At 51.0% G+C, this 12,648-nt stretch overlaps 1 protein-coding gene across 1 annotated transcript in view; it reads right to left on the reverse strand.

Annotated features, from left to right (window-relative positions):
* Positions 1 to 3,267: 3,267 nt before the first annotated feature.
* LOC140402849 (NAD(P)H-hydrate epimerase-like) overlaps positions 3,268 to 12,648 on the reverse strand; it is a 923,606-nt gene continuing 914,225 nt past the window's right edge. Inside the window, exon 7 of the mRNA XM_072490473.1 lies at positions 3,268 to 3,357. Within this exon, the coding sequence (XP_072346574.1) occupies positions 3,268 to 3,357 (90 nt within the window). The remainder of the gene's footprint in view (positions 3,358 to 12,648) is intronic.

Below are 12,648 nucleotides of genomic sequence, written 5' to 3' on the forward strand. Positions count from 1 at the left end.
TCCTCAAAGGGCGGTGGAAGCAGAATCTGTGGATGGCGGAGCCGGAGAGATTCTTGACTAACGAGGGGGGGGGTTATCGTGGGGTCGGTGTGGATGCAGAGTTAGAGATTGCCACATGATCTTGCTCAATGGGGTAGCAGGCTCGAGGGGCTGAATGGCCTCCTTGTTCGTATGTCCGCAAAATTGCAATTGACTGATCTAATCTACACTTCCAAGACTCCCGCTAAAACTGCGGCGGTATGCTGGACCGCACCCATAATGTTTCATCCCAATATAATTACGAGCCGATATAGCTCCAATCCATCTCCCGCTCTCGGGACACCTTATTTTTTTCCCGCATCCAATTTGCACATTGCGTTTCTTCATGAACTCATTCCGATTTAGTTACTGCCCACTGCGATAACACAGCATTCATTTACTTTTCAGGAATCGAACAATTCCGTCCGATTCTCGGCCTTGACACGTCCTCTTCGATTCAGCCCGTCTGACCTCCTTAGCCATTAATTGTCTTTGCCCCACGAGTGTGCAGGTCCAAGCTGATTTTACAGCAGGGAGATAGAGCTGGGACCGACTCCCACCCACGGTCGCACCTATCGAGGGACATTTAAAGTCTCGCGGGGGGCGACTGTAACCCGTTCGAGAAGCCGTTCCCCCGAGCCTCGACTTGTGTACTCCTCCGTTACCTCGTCATTGCCGCCGGCGAGCCTTCCTGGTCCCTCTTCTTTTCCCCGAGCTCGGTCCCTGCTCCCGTAACCCGCCGGTGATTAACCGCCCCATCGTTATTCGGTGCAGCCCCCACTGCGAACCACCCGGCTCAGCAACATCCCTCCGCATAAAGAGTCAGTAAGGGACACGAAACACCAACTCGCTTAGCTCCCCCTGCGGCTCCCCCACAAGAAGGAAGAGCAACTCATAAAGCTGACGCCCACCCCCCCCAGCCCCCCACCCCAAGGCCCAAGGTTTCAATCCAGCTCCTTCATCGGACCCGAGGGAAACGCCTCAAAATTTTACAAACCTGCAACGCTGGTTTAGCACACCTGGGCTAAATCGCTGGCTTTTAAAGCAGCGCAGCAACACGGGTTCAATTCCCGTACCAGCCTGCCCGAACAGGCGCCGGAATATGGCGACTAGGGACTTTTCACAGTAACTTCATTGAAGCCTACTCGTGACAATAAGCGATTTTCATTTCATTTCATTTCACTCCCTGTGTACGAAAGAGAAAATGCTGGAAAATCTCAGCAGGTCTGGCAGCATCTGTAGGGAGAGAAAAGAGCTAACGTTTCGAGTCCGATGACTCTTTGTCAAAGCTAACAGACAAAGAAAGTGGGAAATATTTATACTGTGGAGTGAGAATGAAAGGTGAGTCATCGCCACAGAAACCAGGGAAACCGGGTGCTAATGTCCACAGAAACCAAGGGAACAGAGTGCTAATGTCCACAGAAACCAAGGGAACAGAGTGCTAATGGCAGTCCCCAGAGAGAACAAAAGATGTGAGAGGCAAACAGCAGGGAAACGAACATCAGAGGGTGAACTGTAGATGTGGGGGGGAGGGGAAGGGGGAAGCAAAGAGGAGAAAGGTGAAGGAAAGATGGATAAGATTGGGGGGGGGGGGGGAATTAAATATATATTAAGAAAGAAACAAATGGTAAAAGACAGTTAAAATGAAATGGGATGAAAACAAATGGGTCGAGGTGGGGTAGAGCTAATCATCTGAAGTTGTTGAATTCGATGTTGAGACCGGAAGGCTGCAGCGTGCCGAACCGGAAGATGAGATGTTGTTCCTCCAGTTTGCGTTGAGCTTCACTGGAACATTGCAGCAGGCCAAGGGCAGGCATGTGGGCCTGGGAGCAGGGTCTTGTGTTAACTCTTTTTGTTTTTTGTTTTTACACTCCATATATAGTTCTTCCTCCCAAGTATTACTGCGAGGACTCGGTAACAATTGCTAAATTCTACAGCATATGGACCAAGTCCTAGAAAATGGGGTTAGAATAGAGGGATGCTTAATGGCTGGCGATGGGCAGAAGGGGCTTCCCATGACTCTACTGTTAAACTGCAACTGATTGCTACAGGATCTTGTTACCAGCCGCTCGTGGTTGGTTATTCCAATGCTTCCTTCATCCAGCGAGCTTCATTTTAAAAAAAAAATATTTATTAAAGTTTTTTAACACAATTTTTCTCCCTTACAAACAATAACCCCCCCCGTAACAAAAAAAAACGAGAAATCGCGCAGAGCAAGATATATACATGGCAAAATGGTATATTTACACAGCTTTGTACACTGGCCCTCACCCGTACGTGCCAGTTTCCCCAACCCTTCATGTTATCTCTTGCTCATCCACCCTCCCAGGCAGTCCCCCCCCCCCCCCCCCCCCCCCCCAGGACGTCCCCTCCACCCCCTCCCCCCTCCAAAGGTTTCTGCTGCTGCTGACCGACCTTCCTCTAACGCTCCGCGAGATAGTCTAGGAACGGTTGCCACCGCCTGTAGAACCCCTGCGCAGACCCTCTCAAGGCGAACTTAATCCTCTCCAACTTTATGAACCCAGCCATATCGTTTATCCAGGCCTCCAGGCTGGGGGGCTTCGCCTCCTTCCACATTAGCAAGATCCTTCGCCGGGCTACTAGGGACGCAAAGGCCAGAATGCCGGCCTCTTTCGCCTCTTGCACTCCCGGTTCATCCACTACTCCAAATATAGCTAGTCCCCAGCTTGGCTTGACCCGGACTTTCACCACCTGAGATATTGCTCCCGCCACTCCTCTCCAGAACCCCTCCAGAGCCCTATCCAGCGAGCTTCTTAAATACTCAGTGAGGCAATTCATAAAGAGGTGATGCTATCTCGCCTTTGGCTTGACTCCCTCCCCCACTCCACCTGGGACTGAATTCCCCTCATTATTGGCGCAGATGGTGGTCAGATCCAGAATGTCAAGCATCCCATCATGCCCCTGGAGTCCGCTCTGAGGTTGTTGATGTTTATACTGTATAGGTATTTGAACAGCAGTTATTGACTTCTCCGCATCACTGCTGTTGCTTGGCTCCTGGTGAATGTGGATAGATGGAGAGCTTATGTCCTCTCTTATCAGCGACGTGACTCTCTCTTTGTCTCTCCCTCTCCCTCTCTCTCTCACACACGTGCCCAACAGGCAGGAGGAGGCCCAGGCCATTGACCAGGAGCTGTTCACTGAGTACAAATTCAGTGTGGACCAACTGATGGAGCTAGCGGGCTTAAGCTGTGCGTCGGCCATTGCCAAGGTACGTAGGTGCCTGACTCGTCAGGCAGTTGGCGTGGGTAAGGGCGGCAACAGGGAAGACTCAGTCAAGCGGTTGATGTTGTGGTGACCACCACTGTCGTGGGAATGTCCCTTTAAGAGATTTTTTTTGTCTTATCACATGGCTTCAGCGATGTCATTGTGTGGGCGGAGCTGGGCTGTGGCTCTGAGAGTTACTTTCGCTTTGAGTTTGGACTGGGTTTGTACTGCGCAGGTTGAAAGAAGTGTCTCTCTATCTTCATTTTAAGAGCTGTTTCCAGACTGCTTGGTAACGAGGCTGAATAGACACAGACTGTTTTCATTAGAAAGATGGAGGTTAATGGGCAGCACGGTGGGGCAGCGATTAGCACTGCTGCCTCACGGCGCCGAGGTCCCAGGTTCGATCCCGGCTCTGGGTCACTGTCCGTGTGGAGTTTGCACATTCTCCCTGTGTTTGCGTGGGTTTCGCCCCCACAACCCAAAGATGTGCAGGGTAGGTGGATTGGCCACGCTAAATTGCCCCTTCATTGGAAAATATGAATTGGGTACTCTAAATTTTAAAAAAAAGACGGAGGTTGAGGGGTGACCTGATAGAGGTCGACAAGATTGTGAGGGGCGTGGATAGAGTGGATGGGCAGGCACTCTTTCCCAGGGTGGAGGGGTCAGTCACCAGGGGGCACAGGTTTAAGGTCCGTGGGGCAAAATTTAGAGGAGATGTGAGAGACAGATTTTTTACATAGAGGGTGGTGACCGGAGCAATAGGTCAAAAGGTGAAAAAATTGAGGGAGAACGATGGAATAGGGCCAGTATGGCACTGAGGAAGAGCAGAAAACAGCGGGACTGAAAACAGCGGGACTGGTGGTCTGAAGTGCATATGTTTTAATGCAAGAAGTATTATGGGTAAGGCAGATGTACTTAGAGCTTGGATTAGTACTTGGAACTATGATGTTGTTGCCATTAGAGAGACCTGGTTGAGGGAAGGGCAGGATTGGCCGCTAAACATTCAAGGATTTAGATGTTTCAGGTGGGATAGAGGGGGATGTAAAAGGGGAGGCGGAGTTGCGCTACTGGTTCGGGAGAATATCACAGCTGTACTGCGGGAGGACACCTCAGAGGGCAGTGAGGCTACATGGGTAGAGATCAGGAATAAGAAGGGTGCAGTCACAATGTTGGGGGTTTACTACAGGCCTCCCACCAGCCAGCGGGAGATAAAGGAGCAGCTAGGTAGACAGATTTTGGAAAAGAGTAAAAACAACAGGGTTATGGTGATGGGAGACTTCAACTTCCCCAATATTGACTGGGACTCACTTAGTGCTAGGGGCTTGGACGGGACAGCGTTTGTAAGGAGCATCAAACAAAGAACAAAGAACAAAGAAATGTACAGCACAGGAACAGGCCCTTCGGCCCTCCAAGCCCGCGCCGACCATACTGCCCGACTAAACTACAATCTTCTACACTTCCTGGGTCCGTATCCTTCTATTCCCATCCTATTCATATATTTGTCAAGATGCCCCTTAAATGTCCCTATCGTCCCTGCCTCCACTACCTCCTCCGGTAGTGAGTTCCAGGCACCCACTACCCTCTGCGTAAAAAACTTGCCTCGTACATCTACTCTAAACTTTGCCCCTCTCACCTTAAACCTATGCCCCCTAGTAATTGACCCCTCTACCCTGGGGAAAAGCCTCTGACTATCCACTCTGTCTATGCCCCTCATAATTTTGTATACCTCTATCAGGTCGCCCCTCAACCTCCTTCGTTCCAGTGAGAACAAACCGAGTTTATTCAATCGCTCCTCATAGCTTATGCCCTCCATACCAGGCAACATTCTGGTAAATCTCTTCTGCACCCTCTCTAAAGCCTCCACATCCTTCTGGTAGTGTGGCGACCAGAATTGAACACTATACTCCAAGTGTGGCCTAACTAAGGTTCTATACAGCTGCAACATGACTTGCCAATTCTTATACTCAATGCCCCGGCCAATGAAGGCAAGCATGCCGTATGCCTTCTTGACTACCTTCTCCACCTGTGTAGCCCCTTTCAGTGATCTGTGGACCTGTACTCCTAGATCTCTTTGACTTTCAATACTCTTGAGGGTTCTACCATTCACCGTATATTCCCTACCTGCATTAGCCCTTCCAAAATGCATTACCTCACATTTGTCCAGGTTAAACTCCATCTGCCATCTCTCCGCCCAAGTCTCCAGACAATCTAAATCCTGCTGTATCCTCAGACAGTCCTCATCGCTATCCGCAATTCCACCAACCTTTGTGTCGTCTGCAAACTTACTAATCAGACCAGTTACATTTTCCTCCAAATCATTTATATATACTACAAAGAGCAAAGGTCCCAGCACTGATCCCTGTGGAACACCACTGGTCACAGCCCTCCAATTAGAAAAGCATCCCTCCATTGCTACCCTCTGCCTTCTATGGCCTAGCCAGTTCTGTATCCACCTTGCCAGTTCACCCCTGATCCCGTGTGACTCCACCTTTTGTACTAGTCTACCATGAGGGACCTTGTCAAAGGCCTTACTGAAGTCCATATAGACAACATCTACTGCCCTACCTGCATCAATCATCTTAGTGACCTCCTCGAAAAACTCTATCAAGTTAGTGAGACACGACCTCCCCTTCACAAAACCGTGCTGCCTCTCACTAATACGTCCATTTGCTTCCAAATGGGAGTAGATCCTGTCTCGAAGAATTCTCTCCAGTAATTTCCCTACCACTGAAGTAAGGCTCACCGGCCTGTAGTTCCCGGGATTATCCCTGCCACCCTTCTTAAACAGAGGAACAACATTGGCTATTCTCCAGTCCTCCGGGACATCCCCTGAAGACAGCGAGGATCCAAAGATTTCTGTCAAGGCCTCAGCAATTTCCTCTCCAGCCTCCTTCAGTATTCTGGGGTAGATCCCATCCGGCCCTGGGGACTTATCTACCTTAATATTTTTTAAGACACCCAACACCTCGTCTTTTTGGATCACAATGTGACCCAGGCTATCTACACCCCCTTCTCCAGACTCAACATCTACCAATTCCTTCTCTTTGGTGAATACTGATGCAAAGTATTCATTTAGTACCTCGCCCATTTCCTCTGGCTCCACACATAGATTCCCTTGCCTATCCTTCAGTGGGCCAACCCTTTCCCTGGCTACCCTCTTGCTTTTTATGTAAGTGTAAAAAGCCTTGGGATTTTCCTTAACCCTATTTGCCAATGACTTTTCATGACCCCTTCTAGCCCTCCTGACTCCCTGCTTAAGTTCCTTCCTACTTTCCTTATATGCCACACAGGCTTCGTCTGTTCCCAGCCTTTTAGCCCTGACAAATGCCTCCTTTTTCTTTTTGACGAGGCCTACAATATCATTCGTCATCCAAGGTTCCCGAAAATTGCCGTATTTGTCTTTCTTCCTCACAGGAACATGCCTGTCCTGTATTCCTATCAACTGACACTTGAAAGCCTCCCACATGTCAGATGTTGATTTGCCCTCAAACATCCGCCCCCAATCTATGCTCTTCAGTTCCCGCCTAATATTGTTATAATTAGCCTTCCCCCAATTTAGCACATTCATCCTCGGACCACTCTTATCCTTGTCCACTAGTACTTTAAAACTTACTGAATTGTGGTCACTGTTACCGAAATGCTCCCCTACTGAAACATCTACCACCTGGCCGGGCTCATTCCCCAATACCAGGTCCAGTACCGCCTCTTCCCTAGTTGGACTGTTTACATATTGTTTTAAGAAGCCCTCCTGGATGCTCCTTACAAACTCTGCCCCGTCTAAGCCCCTGGCACTAAGTGAGTCCCAGTCAATATTGGGGAAGTTGAAGTCTCCCATCACCACAACCCTGTTGTTTTTACTCTTTTCCAAAATCTGTCTACCTATCTGCTCCTCTATCTCCCGCTGGCTGTTGGGAGGCCTGTAGTATACCCCCAACATTGTGACTGCACCCTTCTTATTCCTGATCTCTACCCATATAGCCTCACTGCCCTCTGAGGTGTCCTCTCGCTGTATAGCTGTGATACTCTCCTGAACAAGTAGCGCAACTCCGCCTCCCCTTTTACATCCCCCTCTATCCCGCCTGAAACATCTAAAACCTGGAACGTTTAGCTGCCAATCCTGCCCTTCCCTCAACCAGGTCTCTGTAATGGCAACAACATCATAGTTCCAAGTAGTAATCCAAGCTCTAAGTTCATCTGCCTTACCCGTAATGCTCCAGGAGGGATTCTTAAAACATTATGTAGACAGTCCAACTAGGGAAGGGGCAGTACTAGACCTGGTATTGGGGAATGAGCCCGGCCAGGTGGTAGAAGTTTCAGTAGGGGAGCATTTTGGGAACAGTGATAACAATAACAATATTAGGTGGGAACTGAAGAACCTAGATTGGGGGTGGATGTTTGAGGGTAAATCAATATCTGACATGTGGGAGGCTTTCAAATGTCAGATGAAAGGAATTCAGGACCGGCATGTTCCTGTGAGGAAGAAGGATAAATATGGCAAATTTCGGGAACCTTAGGTAATGAGAGATATTGTAGGCCCCGTCAAAAAGAAAAAGGAGGCATTTGTCAGGGCTAGAAGGCTGGGAACAGACGAAGCCTGTGTGGAATATAAGGAAAGAAGGAAGGAATTTAAGCAAGGAGTCAGGAGGGCTAAAAGGGGCCACGAAAAGTCATTGGCAAATAGGGTTAAGGAAAATCCCAAGGCCTTTTACACGTACATTAAAAAGCAAGAGGGTAGCCAGGGAAAGGGTTGGCCCACTAAAGGACAGGGGAGGGAATCTATGTGTGGCCAGAGGAAATGGGCGAGGTACTAAATACTTTGCCAAAGAGAAGGAATTGGTGGATGTTGAGTCTGGAGAAGGGTGTGTAGATAGGCTGGGTCACATTGAGATCCAAAAAGACGAGGTGTTGGGCGTCTTGAAAAATACTAAAGTAGATAAGTCCCCAGGGCCTGATGGGATCTACCCCAGAATACTGAAGGAGGCAAAAGAGGAAATTGCTGAGGCCTTGACAGAAATCTTTGGATCCTCACTGTCTTCAGGGGATGTCCCGGAGGACTGGAGAATAGCCAATGTTGTTCCTTTGTTTAAGAAGGGTAGCAAGAAACAGAGGCCAAGGAAAGGGAAAGATTACTGGGGGAGATTTTAAGGGTGGATAGGGAATTTGCAGAGACCCCGGAGGAGGAATTGTACAGGGAGAGGAGACGACTCCAGACGGAATTTGACCTTCTGACCACCAGAAAGGCGGAGGTACTGTGGAGGAAGGCACAGGGGAGGAGGTATGAATATGGGGAAAAGGCGAGTCGCCTGTTGGCTCATCAATTGCGAAAGAGGGCAGCAGCGAGGGAAATAGGAGGAATTAGAGACGAAAGGGGAGACACGGTGCGACAGGGTGCTTTCAGGGGTGTGGGTCGGAGAGGGCAAGGTGTCAGAGATTTACCGAGAGATGAGGGAAGAGGGGGAGGAGTCGGTGGGCGAACTAAAAGGAAAGTGGGAAGAAGAACTAGGGGAGGAGATAGAGGAGGGTATGTGGGCTGATGCCCTAAGCAGGGTAAATTCCTCTTCCTCATGCGCCAGGCTTAGCCTGATTCAATTTAAGGTGCTACATAGAGCACACATAACGGGAGCAAGATTGAGCAGGTTCTTTGGAGTGGAGGACAAATGTGGGAGGTGTGGCGGGAGCCCGGCAAACCACGCACATATGTTTTGGGCATGCCCGGCACTGGAAGGGCATGCCCTTCTGGAAGGGAGTGACGGGAGTGATTTCGCGGGTGGTGAAGGCCCGGGTCAAACCAGGCTGGGGGTTAGCTCTATTTGGAGTTGCGGAAGAGCCGGGAGTGCAGGAGGCGAAAGAGGCCGACGTTGTGGCCTTTGCGTCCCTAGTAGCCCGGCGCAGGATCCTACTCATGTGGAAGGAGGCGAAACCCCCCGGACTGGAGGCCTGGGTAAATGATATGGCGGGGTTCATTAAACTGGAGCAGATAAAGTTTGCCCTGAGAGGATCGGCTCAAGGGTTCACCAGGCGGTGGCAGCCATTTCTCGACTACCTAGGGGAACGTTAGAGGGAAGACAGATGACCAGCAGCAGCAACCCAGGGGGGGGGGGGGGGGGGGGAGGGGGGGTTTAGTTTAGGTCAAAGATAAAGGGGTTTTGTTACTTGTGTATTGTTTAAAATTTCTGTATTGTTATTGTTGCGTTTGCTTTGTAAGAGGGGAAAAATTGTTGTTTGGGGAAAAAAATTTCAATAAAACATTTATAAAAAAAAAAGAAGGGTAGCAAGGATAATCCAGGGAACTACAGGCCGGTGAGCCTTACTTCAGTGGTAGGGAAATTACTGGAGAGAATTCTTCGAGACAGGATCTACTCCCATTTGGAAGCAAGTGGACGTATTAGTGAGAGGCAGCACGGTTTTGTGAAGGGGAGGTCGTGTCTCACTAACTTGATAGAGTTTTTCGAGGAGGTCACAAAGATGATTGATGCAGGTAGGGCAGTGGATGTTGTCTATATGGACTTCAGTAAGGCCTTTGACAAGGTCCCTCGTGGTAGACTAGCACAAAAGGTGAAGTCACATGGGATCAGGGGTGAGCTGGCAAGATGGATACAGAACTGGCTAGGCCATAGAAGGCAGAGAGTAGCAATGGAAGGATGCTTTTCTGATTGGAGGGCTGTGACCAGTGGTGTTCCGCAGGGATCAGTTCTGGGACCTTTGCTGTTTGTAGTATATATCAATGATTTGGAGGAAAATGAAAACTGGTCTGATTAGTAAGTTTGCGGACGACACAAAGGTTGGTGGAATTGCGGATAGCGATGAGGACTGTCGGAGGATACAGCAGGATTGTGATCGTTGGCAGACTTGGGCGGAGAGATGACAGATGAAGTTTAATCCGGACAAATGTGAGGTAATGCATTTTGAAAGGTCTAATGCAGGTAGGTTTAGCGCACAATGACTTACGAGAGAGACGAGAAGTGATGAAGTCGATTCAGGCTTTATTAAGCGAGACTTGTCCCCAGCAGTTCAGCAACAGAATGAAGCGGCGGGGAGAAGCTCGGGTTCTTGTACTTCGCCTTCAGGGCGGAGCCAGGGGTCAGCAGCCAACCAGGACCCGGGATCTGTCAGCCAATAGCATCACGGCTTCATAGTCCCACATGACCCCTAATACATACCACCACATTCACCCCTTGTTAAAAAGGAACCCGGCGGGGTGGTGGTTTGCATGGTGGTAGGGGTTTACAAGGCTGGCCCTGGAAGGAAAATTTCGGACATGTTACTACAGTTTTAGCCCTACACTGGGCTATGTACAAGTTTGTGAAACTATTTACAATATTAGCAAGAAAAACATTTTTTTGTTACAATACAACAACATTCTTGGTGTCACGCGGATGCCACGAGTCGAGCGGGCGGTCTGGTCTTCCTCGTCGATCGCCTCAGCCCCGGTGGTGGTGCAGGTGCTTGTCATCTCCGGGAGTGTTTCGGTGTTTGTTCCTGTTTTACTCCTGGGCGGGCACGGGAGGAGGACCGATCCCCCCGGGAAGGGGGCGGTCGCGGGGTGCGCCGGTGGCAGGGAGGGGATGATCGGTGTCGGGGGGGGGGGGGGGGGTGTGTGTTGCCGGCGGGCGCCAGGTCCCGCAGGGACACCGTGTCCTGTCGGCCGTCGGGGTATGCCACGTAGGCATACTGCGGGTTCGCGTGGAGGTGAACCCTCTCGACCGACGGGTCCGATTTGTGCGCCCGCACATGTTTCCGGAGCAAGATGGGTCCTGGGGCCGCCAGCCAGGTCGGCAGCGACGTTCCGGAGGACGACTTCCTGGGGAAGACAAGGAGGCGCTCATGAGGCGTTTGGTTAGTGGTGGTACACAGCAGCGACCGGATGGAGTGGAGAGCATCCGGGAGGACCTCCTTTCACCGGGAAACTGGGAGATCCCTGGACCGTAGGGCCAGCAGGACGGTCTTCCAGACCGTGCCGTTCTCCCTCTCTACTTGCCCGTTCCCCCGGGGGTTGTAGCTGGTCGTCCTGCTCGAGGCTATGCCCTTGCTGAGCAGGAACTGGCGCAGCTCGTCACTCATGAAGGAGGACCCCCTGTCGCTATGGATATACGCGGGGCAACCGAACAGTGTGAATATGGTGCCAAGGGCTTTAATGACTGTGGCCGCTGTCATGTCGGGGCAGGGGATGGCGAAGGGGAAACGAGAGTACTCATCCACCACGTTCAGGAAGTATGCGTTGCGATCAGTGGAGGGGAGGGGCCCTTTGAAATCCAAACTGAGGCGTTCAAAGGGGCGGGAAGCCTTGATCAGGTGCGCTCTATCCGGCCTGAAAAAGTGCGGTTTGCACTCTGCGCAGATGTGGCAGTTCCTGGTGACTGTACGGACCTCCTCCACAGAGTAGGGGAGGTTGCGGGACTTTAGGAAATGGTAGAATCGAGTGACCCCCGGGTGGCAGAAGTCCTCGTGGAGGGCTTGGAGGCGGTCTATTTGTGCGTTGGCACATGTGCCGCGGGATAGGGCATCGGACGGCTCGTTCAGCTTTCCGGGACGGTACAAGATCTCATAGTTGAAGGTGGAGAGCTCGATCCTCCACCTTAAGATCTTGTCATTTTTAATTTTGCCCCGCTGTGCATTATCGAACATGAAGGATACCGACCGTTGGTCGGTGAGGAGAGTGAATCTCCTGCTGGCCAGGTAATGCCTCCAATGTCGCACAGCTTCCACTATGGCTTGGGCTTCCTTTTCCACTGAGGAGTGGCGGATTTCTGAGGTGTGGAGGGTCCGGGAGAAAAAGGCCACGGGTCTGCCCGCTTGGTTAAGGGTGGCCGCCAGAGCTACATCGGATGCGTCGCTCTCGACCTGGAAGGGGAGGGACTCGTCGATGGCACGCATCGTGGCCTTTGCGATATCCGCTTTGATGTGGCTGAAGGCCTGGCGAGCCTCTGTCGACAGGGGGAAGGTAGTGGACTGTATTAGCGGGCGGGCCTTGTCTGCGTACTGGGGGACCCACTGGGCGTAATATGAAAAGAAACCCAGGCAACGTTTCAGGGCTTTGGAGCAGTGGGGGGAGGGGAAATTCCATAAGGGGGCGCATGCGTTCGGGGTCGGGGCCTATTATCCCATTGCGCACTACGTATCCCAGGATGGCCAAATGGTTTGTGCTAAAAACGCACTTTTCCTCGTTGTATGAGAGGTTCAGGGCGTTAGCGGTCTGGAGGAATTTTTGGAGGTTGGCGTCGTGGTCCTGCTGATCGTGGCCGCAGATGGTTACATTGTCGAGGTACGGGAATGTGGCCCGTAACCCATGCTGGTCAACCATTCGGTCCATCTCCCGTTGGAAGACCGAGACCCCGTTTGTGACACCAAATGGGACCCTTAGGAAGTGGTATAGACGCCCGTCTGCCTCGAAGGCTGTGTACTTGC

The sequence above is a fragment of the Scyliorhinus torazame genome, chromosome 26, assembly GCF_047496885.1.
Source record: "Scyliorhinus torazame isolate Kashiwa2021f chromosome 26, sScyTor2.1, whole genome shotgun sequence".
NCBI classification, from domain to species: domain Eukaryota; kingdom Metazoa; phylum Chordata; class Chondrichthyes; order Carcharhiniformes; family Scyliorhinidae; genus Scyliorhinus; species Scyliorhinus torazame.